The sequence below is a fragment of the Chrysemys picta genome, chromosome 20 (genome assembly GCF_011386835.1).
Source record: "Chrysemys picta bellii isolate R12L10 chromosome 20, ASM1138683v2, whole genome shotgun sequence".
In the NCBI taxonomy this organism is placed as follows: domain Eukaryota; kingdom Metazoa; phylum Chordata; order Testudines; family Emydidae; genus Chrysemys; species Chrysemys picta.
In genome coordinates, this window is record NC_088810.1 from 2,655,477 (window position 1) to 2,679,229 (window position 23,753).

The 23,753-nt window shown below is 50.6% G+C and overlaps 2 protein-coding genes and 1 long non-coding RNA gene across 5 annotated transcripts in view; all 3 read left to right on the forward strand.

Annotated features, from left to right (window-relative positions):
* Positions 1–23,753, forward strand: part of LOC101947108 (interferon-inducible GTPase 5-like) — a 370,729-nt gene that overhangs the window by 141,208 nt on the left and 205,768 nt on the right. The gene's annotated exons all lie outside the window — the stretch shown is intronic.
* On the forward strand, positions 961–12,875 carry LOC135976697 (interferon-inducible GTPase 5-like). 2 transcript variants are annotated; one of them, XM_065573773.1, is made up of 3 exons: positions 961–1,691; positions 3,738–6,099; positions 10,679–12,875. In XM_065573773.1, exon 3 carries the CDS (start codon positions 10,700–10,702, stop codon positions 11,996–11,998), a length of 1,299 nt encoding a protein of 432 aa, XP_065429845.1. In that variant the 5' UTR covers positions 961–1,691; positions 3,738–6,099; positions 10,679–10,699; the 3' UTR covers positions 11,999–12,875. The 2 variants fall into 2 exon arrangements, with proteins under 2 accessions (XP_065429845.1, XP_065429844.1); XM_065573772.1 differs by lacking the exon at positions 961–1,691 and having other exon boundaries at positions 3,104–6,099.
* On the forward strand, positions 18,570–21,769 carry LOC122173130 (uncharacterized). Its single transcript, XR_006173642.2, has 4 exons — positions 18,570–18,684; positions 19,471–19,524; positions 20,363–20,490; positions 21,016–21,769. It is a non-coding gene; the product is annotated as an uncharacterized LOC122173130 (long non-coding RNA).

Below are 23,753 nucleotides of genomic sequence, written 5' to 3' on the forward strand. Positions count from 1 at the left end.
GCTAATTCCCAGTGGCAGGGAGTCCTGTGGGTTAATCCTGCTAATTCCCAGTGGCAGGGAGTCCTGTGGGTTAACCCCACTAATTCCCAGTGGCAAGGAGTCCCGTGGGTTAACACTGCTACTCCCCAGTACCGTAACAAAACGTTTAGGCATCACTTTAAACACAAGACTTCAGTGACTTTGCTGCTCAAGGGTTTAAAGTTCTGCAGGCCTTTAAATACTTTGCTGAAGCAGGGATCCAAAGAAGGGGGCAGACAGTCCTCCAGGGCATGCGTCCTGTGAGGAGCTTTCAGATCAGGGAGGAAATGGAAGGCGAGAGCAGCCTCGCGACTTCCAAAGAAGCCAAAGCTTTGTCTGGACTAGGGGAAAAGGGGTGCCTTGCATTAAAACGGGGGATCTTATGGGTGATAGCAACCAGCTGAGCCGTGTCAGAGCTACAACCGGCCTGGCCTGCGTTAGGATGTTAACACCAGTGAGCTCACACACGTGAATAACACCACACCTTTCCTTCTAGTGCAGACAGAGCCCGAAAGTGTGTGTGTCCCCGCTGCGTGGGATGAGCCCTGCTCTGTGTGCGTGTGTGTGTGTGTGTCCCTGCTGCCCTCTGCTGGGTATGATATGTGTGTGTGTGAGAGTGTTTCTGTTCAGGTTGCCAACTTTCTAATCTCACAAAACCGAACACCCTAGACCCGCCCCTTCCATGAGGGCCCGCCGCTGCCCCGCCCATTCCCCCGAGGCCTCATCCCCCACTCACTACATTCCCCTTCTCACGGTGGCTCTCCCCCACCCTCACTCACATTCACTGGGCTGGGGCTGGGGGTTGGGGTGCAGGGAGGGTGAGGGCTCTGGTGTGGGGCCAGAGAATGAGGGGTTTGGGGTGTAGGAGGGGGCTCCAGGTTGGGGGGGTGTGGCCGAGTGCGGGAGGGGATACGGGCTCTGGGCTGGGGGTGCAGGCTCTGGGGTGGAGCCTGGGATGAGGGGTTCAGGGTGTGGGAGGAGGCTCTGGGTTGGGATAGGGATGTGCGGGGGTGCAGGCTCTGCCAGGATAGGTAGGGACTAGCCTGCCTTAGCCCCGCAACACCGCGGACTGGATTTGGTGGTGCTGACCGGAGCTGTCAGGGTCCCTTTATGACCAGGCGTTCCGGTCGAAAACCGGACACCTGTCAACCCTAGCGTGTGTGTGTGTGTGTGTGTCTGTCTGTCTGCTGCCCCCTGCTGGAGGGGCTGAGCCCTGCACTCTCTGTGTGCGTGTGTTAGAACTACACACAGGCTCCCCTGACTGCATGGCAACATTTAGAGCTGTGTCCACCAGGAAATGCGCTGGGGGGATGGGGTGTTCCTAGGCCCTGCTCTGTCCCTCCCCTGTTACCCACCACAGCCGGGCCCGGGGGGGATGAGGCCCTGCCCGGCTTCCTCAGCCAGCTGCTGCTTTCACTTTCCCAGGGAAGAGGAAGGGCCGGACGCGGGGCGGGGGCAGTGGGATTGAGCCAGCCGCAGAGCAGAGGGAAGGGAAGAAAGAGGGGCACACAAAGAGGGGGGCTGGCAGAAAGAGGGGGAGCTAGGAGCCCACAGAAGGCGAGACAGCAGCTGAGACACTGAGTGCAAGAGACGGGGGATCTGCGTGTGCCCACAGCTTGTTGCCCCTTCCTGGACCCATCAGCCCCCCTGAGCACAGCACAGCCTGGGCGAAGGTAAGAGATTCCCTGCCGCCCTCCCCCCCCGAATTCTCCCATCCCCGCTTAGGGGCCAGCTGCCGGGCTTTGATTCCAGTGTCCTCTGGTCCTGTGCGCGTGTAACGCCGACAGGCCCCGGTTGTCGGTGGGCAGAATCGAACCGGGGAGCCTCTACAGCATGAGCTAAAAGTCAACTGGCTGTTAGCTAAGGCTGTAGAGCAGAATCAATCACCACATCCAGGAAGTGTCTGGGTTACACACGGAGCCGCGATGGGGTCCAAGAAAGCTGGTGCATTCCCCGTCTTCCTGCCAGGCCTTTGGGGTGAGCAAGAGCAGCTGCAGGGCTCCCCCTGGCTCCCCCGGCCGAGGGCATGCCGAGGGAGGGCTGGGTCTGAGCACGGCTCTGCTCATTCACAGCTGATATGTTGTCCCCATCAGGGAGCAGGGTACTGGGCTGGCTCAAAAATCTCCCAACGTATGTCTGTGTCTTCATGGGGGCTGAGATCTCCCATGGACCCCGCTTCTTCCAAGGATAGGAGAGTCCTGCCCTTAATCTACGTGGGTCCAGCAAGCCGGAAATAGAACCCAGGAGTCTAGCCACCCCCTTCCTGGTGTGACCCGCTACCCCACATTGCCACCCCAACCCTTCCAAGGGGAGATGGTTCCCCTCATTCGATTTCCCGGCAGGAAGGGAGGAGAATTTGTCAGTGTGCAAAGACACCTAAAGGGTGGGTAGGGCCGGCGAGGGGAATGGAAACTTACAGACTCTACCAAACAAAGCTTGACAATCTATTTAAGTTTCTATATTACACGTGAGTCCTTCTATAAAAGGAGAGAAAGAAGCAGAGATGGGAAACAGTGAGAGACTAGTACATCTTCTCTGCTTTGCAGAATTACCCACTGACTTCTCCCCAGGAACACTTTACTCTTCTAGAGCCAGCGATAGAACCCAGGAGCCCTGGCGCCCACCCCCACTCCTCCACCCTATGAATGGTGATGAAGGCGAGAGCCAACGTGCAAATGGGGTAACTGATGGGTGTGACGCGGTCGTACCAAAGGGGAAACACTGTTAATCTCCAATTCTCCTCCCAGCGAGTGCAAACAGCTCCCTGAGACTGAGGGATGGTGGGGTGAGAGAGCTGCCCGCTGCCGCACCGGAGAGGTGACTCTCTGACTCCCGTGTAAACTCTTGGACTGCTTCTCCTGGGACCAAGGAATCAGCTCTGCCCCCCCCCCTTACCAGGGAGCATGGGGCAGCTGAGCCCCCAGCTAAATGTGGGGAAATGGAGGCAGCTGCAGATCCCTGGCAATGCCATGACACCCTCAAGGGGGGGAGCTCCAAAGCTCAGTGCACAGGGGTGGGCGGGAGGGGAGATGACAGATGCTGCTGCCACCAAGAGGGAGGGGGAATTTCTCTCCCCCCCGCCCCGTCTATGACAGCCTGATGGTCTGTGACAACATGAATGATACCGAGGGATTGGGAGGGAGTACCACGGCTGTGTGGTGTGGGGAGAGAAATAAACACACTGGACCCGGATGGCTAAACTCAGGGCTTCCAATTTCTTTTCATCATGGAAAGGTGCAGAACTCATGGGTGAGTCGCAGCTTCTTTGATAAGGGACGTTCCTTTTTTTGGACCCTAATGTGTCTCCATTCTGCTCCCTCCCCCAACACACACACACACACACACACTGTCTCTTGATTTTTTTATTATATTTGCATTTCAAAACAAAAAATCCTGCACTCACAGTGCTAGCAAGTGGTGTTAGCTCACACATTTATTAGCTGCTGATGTATTATTTTGTCCCTCCTTTGGGAGTCTATTGCTTCTACTCTTGGACATTGGCTGGGTGAGATGAAGCTGTTTGGGGAATTGAATAATATCCAAATAAACAAGAACCTGGAGTAAACATTTCAAAAGTGCCTTAGGAGCTAAGGGCTGGATTTTCAAAGGGATTTAGGTGCCCGAGGATGCAGAAAGGCACCTAGTGGAGTTTTTGGAAGTCCTTCAGCAGGGTAGCCACCCAACTCCCATTGATTTCCAACCTCTCTTTACATCTTTAGGTACCTAAATAGCTATGGAAATGTAGCCTTCAGTCACTTATGAAAATAGAATGTTGGTGCCTAAGTCCCTTAGGCTTTGCTATGACCTGAATCAAACAGCCTCCACTGTCTACCTGCTCTCTCTGAGAAGTCTCCATTGTATCCAGTTCCTGGGAAAGTCCTTGGGAGTGTGAATTCCCTTTAATGGCCCATCAGCGCATCTGGCTCCTCCATTGCTGCACCTGAAAGGCTGGTTGTGGGTGTTCCCGATAAGGCAGCCCTCCCCAGAAACCTTCTGGAAAGGATTGCAGAGAACCTCCATGAAAGTTTCCTAGAGCTCTCCATGGAGGATTCCTGGGCCATCCCTGTGCACATAAACAGCCTTTTTGGGGGAGAACCCTCTGTGAAGCTAGGATGGCCACCGGGACTCAAATACCCACTGCACCTCACTTTTCTTTCATATTAAACAAAAAATATAAGAGCACGTAACCCCTACAGTTTCATTGGAATTGCATCCTCACCAGAGGTGCCTTCCCCAGCATCACACCTGACCACGATGCTGTTCTGGGAATGGCTGGACTGCTCCGGGGTTAAAAATAGCTTCTGGCTCTCAGGAAGAATGGATCCCGTGCTCGCCTGCCTTCCATTCTCCTCCTGCTGCTCTTTGTCCACAGTGTCCTCCTCGTTGTTGCCTGAGGTGGCCTGGGACTCCCGGGAGGTATCCGTGCTGCATTTTGGGGCAGTGGTGGGGTCGCCACTGAGAATCGCATGCAGCTCATTGTAGAACCAGAATGGCTGTTCGCTTCCCTTGTCTTCTGGTACCCCTGCCTGCTGAAGTGCTTTGGTTTTCACACGGCACTGCTGTGTGTCCCGGGGGTAGCCTGTCTCCCCCTTGCCCCATGTGATCTTTGCGTAGATGTCGACGTTTCTTCGGCTGGATGGGAGCTCTGCCTGCAGAGACTCTACTCCCCACGCAGCAATAAGATCCATCACCTGCTGTGTACTCCAGGCTGGGGCGCGTTTGGAGCGTTGAGTCACCATGCTCGGCGAGCTCGCCACGCTGATCACACAGGAAATGGGAATTCAAACGTTCCCAGGGCTTTAACCAGGAAGGGGCTGTTGCTTCTGTACCTGGCTGCCGTGCAGCGGAGCTGAAAACGATCTCCGTAGCGGTCACAGCGGAACATTGTGGGACACCGCCAGGAGGCCAATTCAGTCAACGTACACAACACTGGGTCTACACTGCCTGTCTGTCGACCCATCAACATCGAATTCATTATGTAATTAAGTCAACGCTACAGGTGGGTTAGGTTGGCGGAAGAGACCTCACAGTGTAGATGCATACATTATTAGATCAATGTAAGGCGGCTTCCTTTGACCTAACTTTGTCATGTAGACCAGGCCTTAATTAATTAATACAACGGGAGCTTCATCACCACTCATCAGCAGGTCTGCACTGCCCTAGCGAGATAGCCCAGAGGGCAGCTCACAGTCTGGCCTGGGATCCAGGCCACCAGAGGGTGGGTGTGTTACTGGCTGTTCATGTCATCCAGCTCTTGTCGGGGTGGAAAAGGGAATGGAGCCAGGATCAGGGGGACACACAGAGTCCAGAGAGAGACAGGCAGTATGGGAGGGGTAAGAAACTAGGGGCTGGGGGGAAGAGGGATGGGCAGGAGGGGTCTGGGACAGTAAAATAGACAGTGATATGGGGGGATGATTTGGGGTAGGTGGGGGACTGATTGTTTTTATGAGTGTCAATTTGCACCCCTCCCCGGGAGCAGGTCAGGGTTAGAAGTAAGGGAAGGAATGATGGTGGGTTGGAAGCCAGGTCCACACACTTTGTCAAATGACAGAACCCCTTGTTCAAGGAGACTCTATGAAGAGCCAGAGGGGAAGCTGTGGCCGGGGCTTCACAGAGCAGGGGGCTCCTGCCCGGGAGGAGGTGTGTTTGACTGGAGAAACTCCTGTGTGTGGCGTTGGGTGAGGAGCCCGGAAGAAGGGAAACTGAGGCAGCGTGCTGTGGAGCTGCTATGCCCACAAGGGGACACTCAGTGGGCAGCTGGTCTGGTTACCTGGAGGCTCTGGGTGCAAGGAGAGAGCACAGAAGTTGCTGAGGGGAGTTTTGGTGGAGCTTTTTGTCAACAAGGCGAGGTGAATCTCCGAGCAGTCACATCCCCCGTTCTCTTACTGCGTTCACCACCAGCTGCAGGTAACCTCTCTGTATGTTTATGCAAAGCTGAGGCACTGGCCTGGCTTCTTCAATGTTGGTGACTAATTGCCAGACGGGGTGTGACCCTGATAACAAAACACCTGCACTTTGCACCTGCCTCCTCAGAAGGGAAGCTGGGAGCTGCTGTGGCTGCAAGGCGGAGGAAGCTCTGAGGTATCTGGGGAGGGGAGGGCGTTGAGGGGAGGGGAAGAGGGGCACAAGGGGAATTATGAGCCCTGGAGGGCGCCTGAGGGGCCAGGTGGGGCAAGGCAGAGTTGTGGAGTCTTGTTATTCTTTCTGCCTTGTCCCTCCATCCCCGCCCCCGCCGGGCTGCAAGCCCAGGCTGCCGTCGGGCATAGGGGCACCAGTTTAATAATACTGCATAGGGCCCACAAATCCTAAGGACGGCCCTGGGGGCACCAAAAAGCGGTGCCCTGGCTCGGCAAGGAGGAGCTGCCTTCCAGAGGCACCAGAGAGCCAGAGCGTCGGCTTGTGGGGGCGGCGAGCCCCAGCCATGGAGAAGCCAGTGAGGCGCGGGAGGGGCAGGACCCTGCAAAGGGCGGAGGGACAAGGCTGAAAGAATAAGAAGACACCCGGCCCACCTCACGGTGGCGGAGAGTCACAGTTCCCCGCAGAGACCCCTGTGCCCTCTCCCTCACGCAGAATGGTCATGCAGACTAGACCTAATTAAAAGCACTCTACTTGGGAATAAAAAATGTCAGTCACAGGCTTTTTGCTATGCCCTGAAGTTTGTCAGACATTTATTTGCAAAAACTTTGTAGTAAGGATGAGTCAGCTGAATACAACATTCACTATTATGGACTACATGACGCAGCTCTTCTCTGTTTTATATTTTCTTAATCAGTATTTCGAAGCTGCTTTTATATTTTAAATGTACTCTTAAGCCTTCATAAAGTCATCATTCCAGATGACTACATATTTAACTCACTGAAACAGACATTATTGTAAATTAATCCGTCACAGAGGTTTAGTGTGTCCATAACAATGTTCATTGCTTTTAGAAAAAGGGAACACTCATTTACGGTGTGTGATCTCCATAGCAATACACGTGTTTATGAAATTTCACCAACTTTAAAAAATATGTTTCCAAAGATTTTAGGCATAACAAAGGTACTGATTTTGCTTAAAACTAGTTCATCTGATAGTCAGAAGTAAAGAAAGGGAAACTCTTTGTCCAGCTATCTGGCAGCAAAGGGCTGTTGCTTCCTTCAATGAGCGCAGCGGGGGTGGGTGGGTGAAGGGAGAAATGGATGGACAGAAAAGACTGGAAGTAAGTTTTTTTTACTATAGTAATTAAAATGTGTATTTTAGATAAGGGGGGGTCTTTTGAAGGATTTATATTAAAAACCATATGTCTGAAGATCCAAGTATTTAAGGCTAAAGATGATTGTGCATCTAAAAATCTATGCAAGGATTTTTTAGAGATGTGATTTTATAATCTTCACCATCTCACTAATGAAATATTTTTAAAGCAAATTTTACACTAAGGTCCTGTAGACTGACACGTTCTGAGTAAATATTACAGTCATGCACAACTGTTTTGGTCAGTACATTTTGAAACTGACAGTAAATACCTGGGGGTTGGCAAATTCCTGTTAAATGTCTTCATTACCCCTTGAATGGCTCTTTAACAGTTTCAGTGTTGTGCTAATAGGTCTAGCAGGCTGGAGTCTTTTTCTCTTTTAACTACTAGATCCCCTTCCCAGGAAGACTCAGAGCCTGCAGGAAGGGTCAGAACAGGGATAGGAAAACCAGTGGGGTGGACACTAAGACCCAGTGGTGCCCCAAATTTTGAGGTGCCCTACGCAGTTGCCTATGCCTGAGGATGGCCCTGGGCGCTCCCAACCACTTGGCGCTCTACGCAACCGCCTAGTTCGCCTAGTGGTTGCACCGGCCCTGCAACCACCAGTTTGAGCTGTTTAATCTCCCAGAGATTTAAAACTCGGAGCTGGACTGGAACTAGCACTGTCTAGGGTTACTGATCCAAATTTGTGGTCATTTAAGCCAAGGATTTCCTCTCTCCCCCTGCTCCCCCAAAATGTCCTTTTCTTAAGGATCACGGGTTCTACCAATGATTTTTTGGTGCCAGACCTGATGAAAGCACTGTGAAGTTTTCAAGCTTGTGTCTCTTCCACCAACAGAAGCTGGGACCATAAGGATATTCCCTCACCCTCTTTGTATCTCTAATATCCTGGGACCAAGATGGCCTCAACCAAATTATTGTGTCCAGTTCTGGGCACCACATTTCAGGAAAGATGTGGCCAGATAGGAGAAAGTCCAGAGAAGAGCAACAAAAATAACGAAAGGTCTAGAAAACATGACCTTTGAGGGAAGATTGAAAGAACTAGGTTTGTTTAGTCTGGAGAAGAGAAGGCTGAGGGGCAACATGGTAACAGTTTTCAAGTACATAAAAGGTTTTTACAAGGAAGAGGCAGAAAATTTGTTCTCGTTAACCTCTGAGGACAGGACAAGAAGCAATGGGCTTAAATGGCAGTAAGGGCGGTTTAGGTTGGACATTAGGAAAAACTTGCTGTTGGGATGGTTAGGCACTGGAATGGATTCCCTAGGGAGATTGTGGAAGCTCCATTGTGACGGGATCCCTGGGGTGCAGCCTGGGACTGTGGGACTGCTGTGCCCCCTGAACTCTCTCCAGCCTGGGCTGTCTCCCACAATGCCTTGCTAGTGACCAGCAGCAAACCCCTCCAGATGCTGTTATCACTCACCACAACCGCATGTGGAGCCCCACACCCAGCTAGATTCCATGAATGCTCCCAGAGACGGTCATGAATCACACAGAGAAAGGCACCAGAGCCGAATCCCCCCAGCTCCCAGCACTGTCCCTCAGGAATATACCGTCTTGCACTGCTCAAGACGAGCAGTGCAAATTTATTCATTGGTTCCCCACTTCATCAATGGAAAGTGGACATACACCAACCAGCCGCTGTAAAACCTGAGCAGATTTACCACATACTTCAGGCAAACTCACTGGTAAAGATAAACAGTAAAAGAAGTTTATTGACTACAAAATATTGTTTTTAAGTGACTATAAGTAATAGGCAAAAAGCGTTAGTTACCAAAAGAAAAGAAAATATAATTAGGCAGTCTAAACTCTCAACCCCATTAGATGGGGCAACATCTAGATTGACCAGTTTTTCTCACCCCACTGAATATTGCAGTCCATAGTACACAGGTTTCATCCTCGAAATCTGGGCCAGTCCCCTCTGTTGAAGTCTTTAGAGTAGGTTGGGGAAGGAGAAAGGCCAAGCATGGGCCCCCTGTGTTCTGTTTTATACCCTCAGTCCCATGTGCTTGGAGAAAACAAGTCCAGACATGTCTGGGGGCATTGCTAAGTTCCCAGGCAAGGTTGAGCAATTCCCTTGGTGTGGCCTTATGCAGGTGAGTCATTGCATTGTAGCTCCCTTGCTGGACAATGGCTGGCGATGACTGTTTAGCACCCACCCGGGTGTTGGTACCTCCCTTGTCATTGTCTCTGGAGAGTCAGTATCTGGGCGCCTCCCAAACCCACAGCATATTTTAGTGACAACCATACAACACAATTCTCATAACTTCATATATATTAATGATATATTTATATAGAGCAGTGACTTTCAGGAGATAATAACCTTTCTGCTGGTAGCTCACACAACCTGCTTTATATGCAATATCACAATTATATATAAATGATCAATATGGGGGTTACAGGGCAGCCCCCAAGGTACAGAATGTCACCATCATTGGAGGTTTTTAAGAGCAGGTTAGATGAACACCTGTCAGGGATGGTACTTGGTCCCCACCTGACCTGTGGGTGCTTGGTCCTGCCATGAGTGCAGGGGACTGGACTAGATTACCTCTCAAGGTCCCTTCTAGTCCTATGTATATGATTCTCTCCAAGTAGTTTTTTATTCTGGTTATTGTGGTTTAGGGCTGCAGCGAGGGGAGGGGGATAAATGGGGTGGTTGATGGGGAGGGGTTGAGGGCCACCTCAGGGGGAAGGGATGGGGATTAGTGGGGTTGGGACGCTAGTATGGGTGACACACAGGTGAGTGGCAGGGAAAGGGGGAGGGATGAAGGGTGAAGGAGTGTGTCAGCCCCACATACTCTCCTCCCAGGTGTGTACCAGGATCTGGGAATGTCTGAGTCCTTCTCTCTCCCACCCCTCATGTCAGCCAGATTCTGGGGGGCCCTGCATTCTAGAGGTGCCTGCCCCCCATGTGGGAGTTGGGAATTAGGAGCAGTTTGCTCTCTGGGGGGTGGTCTGAGCCCCTCTCTCTGCCCCCCTGTGCCTGTGCTGGGTGGTCCTTGGCTTTCACTCCCATCTCCAACACATCCCGAAAAGCAACATGTACTCCAGACATCATCAGACACCCCCATGGCGACCTCCTGCTCTCCTGGCTCCGCATGCAGCACATTTGACAGCCCCATAGTCTACTCCTGGGAGAATCCTGTGCCAAATTATTAACAATATGCACAGCTCGTTAATTACATGTGTGCAGTAGCGCAGAATTCCCCCAGGAGTAAGAGTCCGTGCACCGGGGAGGTTAACCTGTATTAACAGTGCTTAAGGTTTGTGCACAGTGGGAACAGGGATGCAAGTTTCAGCACATGTGCTGGTGAGGGTGAAACCAGCCCCACGCTGCATGTCTGTAAAAGTTGCTACATGAACAGTTTTATTTTTTTAAGGCTACATTTACACTAACCGAAACATGCCTTTTCCTTTTCTTGTCTTGGGAAGAGAGAATCTCTTGTAGGTGCCATGGATATGGATCTAGTGTCCGTGCTCATGAAGGGTATGGAGTCCGTCTCAGTGCTCATGAAGAATATGGAGTTAATCTCAGCTCGCATGGAAGCTCTGGATCTAGGGTTGGACCCAAAGGAATTCTTCAATGGCTCCATAAAGTTGTTTGAGGAGTTCATGGATATTTTCAAAGACAAAGAACAGGCTGAAGTGGCTTCTATATCGCAGGCAGAGCTGGAGTCATTCAAATCCACCATGCTCAATATCGCAGTCACGGGGGAGACGGGTGCCCGGAAATCGTCCTTCATCAACGCCCTCCGGGGACTGACCGCTGAGGATGACGGGGCTGCCCCAACGGGGGTGACAGAAATGACGACGAAGCCGACTGTTTATCCCTATCCAAACCACCCCAACGTGAGGCTGTGGGACCTGCCCGGCATTGGCGCCCCAGATTTTCAGCCAACCACGTACCTGCAGCAAGTGAACTTCAAACGCTATGACTTCTTCGTGATCATCGCTTCGGAGCGCTTCAAATGCAACCACACGGCCCTGGCCCGAGAGATCGAGAGGATGGGGAAGAGGTTCTATTTTGTGCGCTCCAAGGTGGATGAAGACTTGCGCAACGAAGAAAGGGATCACCCTAGAACATTCAGTCAGGAGAGCGTCCTGCAGCGACTCAGGATGGACTGCAGGAAACACCTGCAAAATGCAAGGATGTGCAACCCAGAGATTTTCCTTCTCTCCAGCTGTGAATTCACCAAGTATGATGCTCCTGGCCTTGTAAAGACTTTGCAGGATGATATCCAAGGTCTGCAGAGACTTGCCTTTCTGCTCAGTCTGCCAAACCTGTCTGCAGAAATCATAGAGGAGAAGAAAGCTGCCCTGAAGAAGCGGATATGGCTAATATCCCTCGCATCGGCTTTAGTCAATGTCATTCCTATCCCGCGGCTCTCTGTTGCTTGTGATATTAGCATCCTGCTAGGATCCATGATTGCCTTCTACAAGTACTTCGGTCTAGATGACATCTCCTTGCCTAATCTGGCCAGGCAGACTGGGAAACCGATAGCGGAGCTGAAGGCTGTTATCATATCTCCTGAGGCAAAAGAAATAAACAGAGATGTTGTAATCAAACTGCTGCTAAAGACGGGTTTGCCTGGATTAACTGCAAATCTACCAGTGCTTGGTCACATATTAACTGCGGGAATCTCTTTTTTAACCACCTACTTCATGCTGTTGAGCTTTCTCAGTGAAGTGGCTGAAGATGCCGAAAGGGTTCGGAAGACCGCTTTGAAGGAAGACGGGAAAAAGCGTAAATGATCAGCAGACGTGTTCATGAGTCAGAGACCCAATCCCAGCTGGAGATCAAGGCATGACCCTCCCAAATTTTAAAAATCAAGCCAAAAAAGAAGCGGCATTTTTATTCTTTAATTTCCTGCAGTGTGTCAAGTTTCTAGGCTTTTTTAAACATTTTGTCTAATACAGGAAAACCAACAAAATGCACCAAGATCCTCAACTGATGTAACTCAACATGGCAACCAACGTTGCTGTCAGCTGCTGTCTCTTTAGTACCCGACCTGCACAACCATCCAGCCAGGGCCTACAGCAGACTTTGTGTACCTTTTAAACAATGCCTTTGATTTGAAGAACTGAAGACCATGGCTAGTTTGTGCGCTATCAGCCGCGTTACAAATGAATGAGGGCGCTGGAACAAGCATTTCCCAGTAATGTCACCACAAGCGTTCAAAAATCACCATTCAGGCCACTAAAAATCACGAGATTTAAAAAAAATGTTGTTGTTTTTTTGTTTGCCTCCTGTTTTGAGGGTTTGTTGGTCACCTTTTCCTGCTGTTCTCCACGGCTAGAAACTACTTCTTTTTAATGAAAGCTGCAATTTTCCCATGATCACACGACTCCAGGAAGCCTAGAATCACAAGAGTTGGCCACATTCATGTATCGACTGTATCAGCGCTGTGCTGATCCAAGGAGCAATTTAATCATATCATGATCCCAACAGCCTGTGTGAGCACTTGGAGAATCCAGCATATTACTACAAGTTGGATATAGAAGCTAACTTCTATATAATCTATAGCCAGTTGCAACTGCCTTGACACTATATCAATAATTAAGTGTCTTTGTTGCTTTATCATTACTGCTCTTGCAGATATAGTCGTATCATGTAATAAATTCACCTATAACCTGAATTAAGTCTCTGTGTAGATCATGATGACAATGGTCAGAGAGAGAAATCCAGTGGCAGGGAGTCCTGTGGGTTAACCCCGCTAATTCCCAGTGGCAGGGAGTCCCGCTGGTTAACACTGCTGCTTCCCAGTGGCAAGGAGTCCCATGGGCTAACCCTGCTAATTCCCAGTGGCAGGGAGTACTGTGGATTAACCCCGCTAATTCCCAGTGGCAGGGAGTCTCTCTGGTTAACACTGTTAAGGCCCAGTGGCAGGGAGTCCCGTGGGTTAACACTGCTATTTCCCCAGTACCATAACAAAATGCTTAGGCATCACTTTAAACACAAGACTTCAGTGAGGTTGCTGCTCAAGGGTTTAAAGTTCTGCACGTCTTTAAATGCTTTGCTGAACCAGGGCTCCAAAGAAGGGGGCAGACAGTCCTCCAGGGCGTGCGTCCTGTGACGAGCTTTTAGATCAGAGAGGAAATGGAAGGCGAGAACAGCCTCGCGACTTTGAAACGAGCCAAAGCTTTGTCTGGACGAGGGGAAAAGGGGTGCCTTGCGTTAAAACGGGGGTCTCATGGGTGATCTCAGCCAGCTGACCCATGTCAGAGCTACAACTGGCCTGGCCTGCATTCGGATGTTAACACCAGTGAGCTTCTAGTGCGGACAGAGCCCTAAAGTGTGTGTGTGTTAGCTCAGTGGTTTGAGCATTGGCCTGCTAAACCCAGGGTTGTGAGTTCAATCTTTGAGGGGGCCATTTAGAGAACTGGGGTAAAAAACTGTCTGGGGATTGGTCCTGCTTTGAGCAGGGGGTTGGACTAGATGACCTCCTAGGTCCCTTCCAACCCTGATATTCTTAAAAAAAAACAACACTTTCTAATCTCACAGAACTGAACAACCTAGACCTGCCCCTTCCATGAGGCCCTGTTCCCCTTCCCTTGGTGGCTTGCTCTCACTCACATTCACTGGGTTGGGGTGCAGGGAGGGTGAGGGCTCTGGGGTGGGGCCAGGGGATGAGGAGTGTGGGAGGGGGCTCCAGCGTGGGGCTGAGGGATTTGGAGTGTGGGAGGGGATATGAACTCTGGGGGGGGGGAGCCTGGGATGTGGGGTTCAGGGTGTGGGAGGAGGCTCTGGGTTGGGATAGGGATTTGGGGTGCAGGGTGGGGTGAGGGCTCTGGCTGGAGGTGCAGGGTCTGCCAGGAAAGGTAGAGACTAGCTTGCCTTAGCCCCGCAACACCGCGGACTGGATTTGGTGGTGCTGACGGGAGCTTCCAGGGTCCCTTTTAGACCAGGCGTTCCGGTCGAAAAACCAGACACCTGTCAACCCTAGCGTGTGTGTGTGTCTGTCTGTCTGTCTGCTGCCCCCTGCTGGAGGGGCTGAGCCCTGCACGCTCTGTGTGCGTGTGTTATAACTACACACTGTCTCCCCTGACCGCATGGCAACATTTAGAGCTGTGTCCACCAGGAAATGCGCTGGGGGGATGGGGTGTTCCTAGGCCCTGCTCTGTCCCTCCCCTGTTACCCACCACAGCCGGCCCAGGTGGGGAGATGAGGCCCTGCCCGGCTTCCTCAGCCAGCTGCTCCTTTCACTTCCCCTGCGCGCGGTTCCAGGGAAGAGGAAGGGCCGGACGCGGGGCGGGGGCAGTGGGATTGAGCCAGCCGCAGAGCAGAGGGAAGGGAAGATAGAGGGGCACACAAAGAGGGGGGCTGGCAGAAAGAGGGGGAGCTAGGAGCCTACAGAAGGCGAGACAGCAGCTGAGACACTGAGTGCGAGGGACGGGGGATCTGCATGTGCCCGCAGCTTGTTGCCCCTTCCTGGACACCATCAGCCCCCCTGAGCACAGCACAGCCTGGGCGAAGGTAAGAGATTCCCTGCCCCCTCTCCTCCCCGAATTCTCCCATCCCCGCTTAGGGGCCAGCTGCCGGGCTCTGATTCCAGTGTCCTCTGGTCCTGTGCGCGTGTAACACCGACAGGCCCCGGTTGTCGTTGGGCAGAATCGAACCGGGGAGCCTCTACAGCATGAGCTAAAAGTCAACTGGCTGTTAGCTAGGGCTGTAGAGCAGAATCAATCACCACATCCAGGAAGTGTCTGGGTTACACACGGAGCCGCGATGGGGTCCAAGAAAGCTGGTGTGCTCCCCATCTTCCTGCCAGTCCTTTGGGGTGAGCAAGAGCAGCTGCAGGGCTCCCCCTGGCTCCCCCGGCCTAGGGCATGCCGAGGGAGGGCTGGTCAGAGCACTGCTCTGCCCATTCACAGCTGATGTGTTGTCCCCGTCAGGGAGCAGGGTACTGGGCAGGCTCGAAAATCTCCCTGCGTATGTCCATGTCTTCATGGGGGCTGAGATCTCCCATGGACCCCGCTTCTTCCAAGGATAGGAGAGTCCTGCCCTTAATCTACATGGGTCCAGAAAGCTGGAAATAGAACCCAAGAGTCTAGCCACCCCATTCCTGGTGTGACCCGCTACCCCACATTGCCACCCCAACCCTTCCAAGGGGAGATGGTTCCCCTCATTCGATTTCCCGGCAGGAAGGGAGAAGAATTTGTCAGTGTGCAAAGACACCTAAAGGGTGGGTAGGGCCGGCGAGGGGAATGGAAACTTACAGACTCTACCAAACAAAGCTTGAAAATGCATCTAAGTTTCTATATTACACATGAGCCCTCCTATAAAAGGAGAGAAAGAAAGAGAGACAGGAAACAGGAAAAAGCGAGAGACTGGTACATCTTCTCTGCTTTGCAGAATTAGCCACCGACTTCACCCCGGGAAACTTTACTCTGAATGTTTGGTAAGTGATACTCCTCTGGTCTGTTGGTGCCCTAACCTCTAGACCTGAAGACAATTTTTTATTTCAGAAGGTCGAGAAAGCTGCTAGGGGGAGGCTGTTCTAGATTTGATTTTGACAAATAGGGAGGAACTGGTTGAGAATTTGAATGTGGAAGGCCACTTGGGTGAAAGTGATCATGAAATGGTCGAGTTCATGATTCTAAGGAATGGTAGGAGGAAGAAGAGCAAAATAAAGACAATGGATTTCAAGAAGGCAGATTATAGCAAACTCAGGGAGTTGGTAGGTAAGATCCCACGGGAAGCAAGTCTAAGGGGAAAAACAATTGAAAACAGTTGGCAGTTTTTCAAAGAGACATTATTAAGGACACAAGAGGAAACTATCCCACTGCATAGGAAAGTAGGAAGTATGGCAAGAGACAGCCTGGCTTTACCAGGAGATTGTCAATGAGCTGAAACTCAAAAAAGAGTCCTACAAAAAGTGGAAACTCGGTCAAATTACAAAGGATGAATATAAATAAATAACACAAGTATGTAGGGACAAAATTAGAATGGCCAAGGCACAAAACGAGATCAAACTAGCTAGGGACATAGAAGGAAACAACATTCTACAAATACATTAAAAGCAAGAGGAAGACCAAGGACAGAGGAGGCCCGTTACTCAATGAGGGAGGAAAGACAATAACAGAGAATCTGTAAATGGCAGAGGTGCTTAATGACTTCTTTGTTTCGGTTTTAACCAAGAAGGTTGGTGGTGATTGCATCTCTAACATGGTGAGTGCCAGTGAAAATGAGGTAGAATCAGAGTCTAAAATAGGGAAAGAACAAGTCAAAAATTACTTAGACAAGTTAAAAGCAACAGAGGGTCCTGTGGCACCGTTAAGACTAACAGAAGTATTGGAGCATAAGGTTTCATTGAATGCCCACTTCATCAGACGCAAGTCAACTTAACTTCTGTACAAGGAAAGATAATGGAGCAAATAATTAAGGAATCAATTTGCAAACACCTAGATAAGGTGAAAATAACAATCAGTGTGGATTCGTCAAGAACAAATCATTTCAAACCAACCTGATAGCTTTCTTTGACAGGGTAACAAGCCTTGTGGATAGGGGGAAGCGGTAGATGTGGTATATCTTGACTTTAGTAAGGATTTGTTACTGTCTCACATGAGCTTCTCATAAACAAACTAGGGAAATACAATCTAGATGGAGCTACTATAAGGTGGGTGCATAACTGGTTGGAAAATCATTCCCAAAGAGTAGTTATTAGTGGTTCACAGTCATGCTGGAAGGGCATAATGAGTGGGGTCCCATCGGGATTAGTTCTGGGTCTGGTTCCATTCAATATCTTCATCAATGATTTAGATAATGGCATAGAGAGTACACTTATAAAGTTTGCGAAGGGTTGCAAATGCTTTAGATTCAAAATTCAAAATGAACTGGACAAACCGGAGAAATGGTCTGAAGTAAATAGGATGACATTGAATAAGGACAAATGCAAAGTACTGCACTTAGGAAGGAACAATCAGTTGCACACATACAAAATGGGAAATGACTGCCTAGGAAGGAGAACTGCAGAAAGGGATCGGGGGTCATAGTGGATCAGAAGCTAAAGATGAGTCAACAGTGTGATGCTGTTGCAAAAATGCAAACATCATTCTGGGCTGTATTAGCAGGAGTGTTGTAAGCAAGAAATGAGAAGTAATTCTTACATTTTACTCCACACTGATATGGCCTCAACTGGAGTATTGTGTCCAGTTCTGGGCGCCACATTTCAGGAAAGATGTGAACAAATGGAGAAAGTCCAGAGAAGAGCAACAAAAATGATTAAAGGCCTAGAAAACATGACCTATGAGGGAAGATTGAAAAAATTGGGTTTGTTTAGTCTGGAGAAGAGAAGACTGAGAGAGGACATGATAACAGTTTTCAAGTACATAAAAGGCTGTTACAGGGAAGTAACCTCTGAGGACAGGACAAGAAGCAATGGGCTTAAATTGCAGCAAAAGCGGTTTAGGTTGGACATTAGGAAAAACTTCCTAACTGTCAGGGTGGTTAATCACTGGAATAAATTGCCTAGGGAGGTTGTGGAATCTCCATCATTAGGGATTTTTAAGAGCAGGTTGGACAAACGCCTGTCAGGGATGGTCTAGATAATACTTAGTCCTGCCTTGAGTGCAGGGGACTCGACTAGATGACCTGTCGAGGTCCCTTCCAGTCCTATGATTCTATGACCTCACTGCCCTCCCAGAACTGGGAGAAAACCCAGGAGTCCTGACAGTTTTAACTACTAGACCCCACTCACTTCTCTATGGAACCCAGGAGTCCTGACCTGCAGGCCCCCTTCCTGCCTCATTAACTAGTCCCCATGTCCTTATGGAACCCAGATTTCCAAGGCCCACCCAACCCTAATCTCCTGTGCCCCATTGTCCACTCTGTAGAACCCAGGCATCCTGACTCCCTCCCCCACTTTGCCACCCCAAGCCTTCCAAGGGGAGATGGTTTCCCTCATTTGATTTCCCATCAGGAAGGCAGGAGGATTTGGCAGTGTCCACAGACGTCCAAAGGGTGGGCAGGGCCAGCGAGGGGAATAGGAACTTACAGACTCTACCAGAAGAATCATGAAAAACTTTTTATGTTTCTACATTACACGTGAGCCCTTCTGTAAAAGGGGAGAGAGACAGGAAACAGCGAGAGACTGGCACATCTTCTCTGCTTTGCAGAATTAGCCACTGACTTCTCCCCAGGAACACTTTACTCTTCTAGAGCCTGGGGCAGAACCCAGGAGTCCTGGCGCCCACCCCCACTCCTCCACCCTATGAATGGTGATAAAGGCGAGAGCCAATGTGCAAATGAGATAACTGATGGGTGTGGCAGGGTTGTATCAGAGGGGAAACACTATTAATCTCCAGCTCTCTTCCCACGGAGTACAAACAGCTGCCTGAGACTGAGGGATGGTGGGGTGAGAGAGCCGCCCGCTGCCGCACCGGAGAGGAGACTCTCTGACTCTTGTGTAAACTCTTGGATTGTGTCTTCTGGGACCAAGGTATTAGCACTGCCCCCCCCCTTACCAGGGAGCATGGGGCAGAACAGAGACTGAGGGTGGCTGAGCCCCCAGCTAAATGTGGGGAAATGGAGGCAGCTGCAGATCCCTGGCAATGCCGTGACCCCCCCAAGGGGGGGAGCTCCAAAGCGCAGTGCACAGGGTTGGGCGGGAGGGGAGATGACAGATGTTGCTGCCACCAAGAGGGAGGGGGAATTTCTTCCCCCCCTCCGTCTATGACAGCTTGATGGTCTGTGGCAACATGAATGATACCGAGGGATTGGGGGGGAGTACCACGGCTGTGTGGTGTGGGGAGGAAACCCCACCTCAGTGGGGAAGGGGTCAGTACAATTCCTCCTCCCCCTGGGGAACCTGGGGAGATGGTGCTGGGGCCGCAGGCCCTGATCTCTCAGGAGGGGGGCACTGAAGGAATTTGACTCTGAAGGAGGGATAGGGGTTTGCTCTTGCCTGGGCCCTGGGATCCCTCCGCTGTTAAAAGTAGTGTATGGCTGAGAGCTGCTTTGCAGGGAGCTGGACATTGTGTATTGAGGACTGTTTGCAGTGGCAAGCTATCACTTTAAGGGGTGGGGTTTTCTGGTCCTGCTGGCAGTCTGGGGGCTCTGCAGGGAAGTGTGGGACCAGAGACAGCCTGCAAAGAACCAGACTAGAACCAGGCGGGTGAGTTGTCTCTCGCTGCCATAAGGAGCAGCCTGCTTTGTCTCCCTCTGTTTAGAGAGCAGCCTGCTTTATCTCCCTCTTCTTTGTGGTTCTTGTGTGTGATCATTCCAGATTCCCAGAAACAGAGTCACCTCACACTGCAACCTTCCAGCAGAAGCATCTGAGGTTTGTCTCTGACTGCTCTGGGTGGGTGCTGTGAACGTACCAGCCATGAAGGGGTTAGAAATTTGGCTACCCCAGAACTCTGGCAAATGGCTCTGAGATTCCACCCACCATGTCAACCAGCTCATGCATAGAATCATAGAATCCTAGGACTGGAATGGATCTCAAGAGGTCTCTAGTCCAGTCCCCGGCACTCATGGCAGGACTAAGTATTATCTAGACCATCCCTGACAGGTGTTTGTCCAACCTGCTCTTAAAAATCTCCAATTATGGAGATTCCACAACCTCCCTAGACAATTTATTCCAGTGCTTAATCAACCTGACAGTTAGGAAGTTTTCCCTAATGTCCAACCTAAACCTCCTTTGCTGTCATTTAAGCCCATCGCTTCATTAATAATGTCTCTCTGAAAAACTACCAACTGTCTTCAGTTGTTTTTCCCCTTAGACTTGCTTCCCATGTGATTTTACCTACCAGCTCCCTGAGTTTGCTACAGTCTGCCTTCTTGAAATCCATTGTCTTTATTGTGCTGTTCTCCCTCCTACCATTCCTTAGAATCATTAACTTGACCATTTCATGATCACTTTCACCCATCTGCCTTCCACTTTCAAATTCTCAACGCATTCCTCCCTATTTGTCATGGCTCTGGCTTTAGGCAGCTGCTCCCCACCTTGTGGCCCACGTATGGCATCTCTGCCATCCCCACCTTGCATGTCCCAACTTTTACAGTCAGCCCTGCATCCTGGAGGCGACTCAGCCCCTCTTCCCTAGTAGCTTTCTCCACCTTCTGAAATAACAAATTGTCTCCAATACATTCCAATCCCTCGTCTGATCTCATTTCAGTCCATCCGTGATTAATCCCCTGGCTGGAGATTTGGCTGCATCATGGACCCCAGTGCCAATCTACTGCTTCCCCATCACCATGGAGGCTTCTCTTGTCATCTGCATCCTCGCTGCTCTCCTGGCTATGGGTGAGTGGGGTCTGTTCCTACAGGGGCTGATTTCCTAACTTCTCCCATGTAACAAAAGCCCAGCACAGCCTGTTGCTTGAAATGGTTTATTAAAGTAACTACAAAGCAGCAGCAGAATAACAGGGGCCAGGTCTGACTGGAAACAGCCAATGAGAAGATGCCTGGAAGTCCCAAGTTCCCGTGGCGATGAGTGAACCAATCCTGGAACTGGGAGGTAATGGTTGGAGTTGGAATCCCTGAAAACGTGCCCTGACTGGTTACATTCCCCAGCTGGCCAATGAACAAGGAGATTTTGGAAAGAGGATCTTCCACTGCGAGTTTGTCTGGAAGGAACCAGATTTGAATCTGAGTAAGGAGAGCACAAGATTTTAGGAACTGGATTTCTGTCTGCTCCCCAGCTTGCGGTCTGTCACTGTAGCTGCACTGGAGTCAGTGGGACCAGATCCCCATCTGGTGTGGATCAAACCCAAGGGAAGGTGAGGGAGGGACAAATCCAGATGGCTCATGTTCTCTCTCCTTCTCTAGGGGCCTGTGTGAGGTTTGCGATGGACCAGGAACCAGCTGCACGGGCGACCTACAGACCTGCAGTGCTGGGGAAGACACTTGTGGCTTTGTTCTAATCGAATTCACCTTGGGTTGGTGAGATGGACTCTAACCAACATGGGTCAGCAAACAGGCTGGGGAGCCAGGATGCCTGGGTCCTATCAGGCAGTGGGGTGGATTTGTCTCAACAGGGGTTGACTGGGAGCCAGGACACCTGGGTTCTATACCAAACCATGTAGCTAGCTTCTCGAAGGCTCAGCATTGCGATACTGAACTCCCAGTGGTCTTCACAGACCACGGGTCAGGCGCCCGGTTCCCGTATGGTGCATGAGGAGACCGAGGTGCCTGAGGATGGGATCCACAAAAGCCAATACAACAAACAGGAGCTGCCTAAGTCAGCCAATAGGACAGGTGGGGGGGGAGCAGAGCAGATGGAGGCTGTGGGGAAACTCAGCAATGCCTTGAGGCGCAGAGCGAAGGAGGGGGAGGCCGATGAGTCCTAGTCCCACTCAAGGAGTGGCACTGCTCCCCTGACACCGACAGGGCCGGCTTTAGGCCAATTCCACCAATTCCCCCGAATCGGGCCCCGCGCCTAAGAGGGCCCCGCGCCCAGTGGCAGAGCCGCTGGTGTGGGGGCAAGTGGCCAAGAATCCCTTCCCTGGCTAGAGGCTCCTTTTTAATTTTTACTCACCTGGCAGCGCTCCGGATCTTCAGCGGCACTTCGGCGGCGGGTCCTTCACTCGCTCCGGGTCTTCGGCAGCACTTCAGCGGCAGGTCCTTCAGTGCCACCGAAGACCCGGAGCGAGTGAAGGACTCACTGCTGAAGACTAGGAGTGCTGCCCGGTGAGTACAAGCCCCATGTGTTTGTTTACGTGGTTTTTTTTTTTAGTCATCCCTGCTGGGGCCCCGTCAAAACTGTTCGAATCGGGCCCCGCACTTCCTAAAGCCGGCCCTGGACACCGATCACCTGCTTTTCCCACCCACACAGATGGACTCCCCCTATTGATTGTCGTGAAAGGCTGCACTACTGTGACCATCTGGTACTGGTTAGACGTGGATTCAGAGATCTTTGGAGAGGTCAGTACAGGTCTAACCAGCGCCAAAGGCACAGCAGCCTCCGACACAGCCAGCACCGCTCCAGGACCAGCCGGGCTCCTCTTCCCAGCCATAGCTGGGTCCTCCTGCTGCAGCTTCTCTCCTAATTTCCCACCCAATGCAATGGCCACGGGCCCTCAGTGACACCCCTGCCACTTGCGTCTGCCCCTCTCTGCAGCCGCTCTCCCCTCTCGGGACTCTGGGCTCCCGGCCAGATTTACTTCCCTTTTATTTTGTTGCACTGAATAAAACAAACCGGAAACCACATTTTTTGGAAATTTTTTATTTATTTCAATGGGAAAAAAATTAATTCTAGTGGGAGGGTCCGACAAGAAGCTGCTTCGTCTTAGAGTGACCCCTAGTGGTGAAATCAGGCAGCACAGGCTGGGGGCTATAAATTCTCGATAAAGCATCTTTTTATATCTAGGCTTTACTGAATTTTATTTTTAGCTTTTTTAAAATTTCAGTGGACAATATCAATGTTTATTTTTAAGCATTTTTCTATTTTTATAGATTTAAATTTTCACAGTTGTGGGAAATGATGGGGAGCAATAGTGATTTAGTAACAGTAATGCAGAGATGAAGAATGAAATTGTTTTTTTTATTACTATTATTATTAAGACTTTATTAATATTTATTAATGTTAAGACTTTATTTTGTATCAAATGAACAAGCAGAATTTCATGAGTAAAGTTTTATGAATGAAACAGAGTTCATTCATAAAACTGGTTATCGCAATAACTGGCTAAATGGCAAGAAAGCTGCTCGTTAAGTCCCCGCAGTTCGCGCTCATTGAAAAAGTTCGCAGTTTGGTTCAATTACTGTCCGCTGGTTAGAGCTGTAGCTGTTCATTCGGCTACTCTTGCCGTTTCAGTTCAATTGCTACTTGGATCACTGATCCTTGCTGTTTGGGTCCCTGTTTACTGTTTGCCTCCCAACATCGTAAATTGTTCATTACACTTGTTTTGATAAGACTCCATATTGTAACCAAAACTCCATTTGGAAATGCTCACTCCATTTTGCAAAACCCTGCTGTAACCTTATTAACTTAGTTCAGATGTGTGAATGAGGTCTGCGTGGATAATAGAATCAACCTCCCGGGCCCCAGCCTGTCCTGAAAGTGAAAGGCAGACAACAGCCCTGACAAAGTGAGAAGAGCCCACCCCAAAAGAAAAGAACAAAGGTACAATTGAAACAAGATCAAAGCCAGGGCCGAGGCTGAAAGTCACATCTGCAATGGATGGGGGATCAATCACCGAACCCAGAGGCAGCGTGACACAGACAGACCCAGAGACTCTTGTTCAAACTAAAGCCTATAAAAAGGATGGGGGAGATGGGAGACTTTGATGTTGTCAGCAGAACGTTACCCAAAGGGCATCTGTGTGCGCCGGACAGAGACCGGCTCTTCCTCGTGCCTGACGTTCCTGGCCAGTTAGCTGCCCCGAGCTGCGAACCAAAGCTACAGACTCAAGCTATGTCCAGGACTGGTAACTATACAGCAGCTGCAGAACATTTGGGGTGTGTGTGTGTGTGTGTGTGTCTGTGTGTCTGTGTGTGTGTGTGTGTCCCTGCTGCCCCCTGTTGGAAGGAAGGAGCCTTGCGCTCTCTCTCTCTCTGTATGTAGG

Coding starts and splice junctions, on each gene's coding strand:
- LOC135976697 (XM_065573773.1), top strand. CDS start 10,700: ATGGATATGGATCTAGTGTCCGTGCTCATGAAGGGTATGGAGTCCGTC.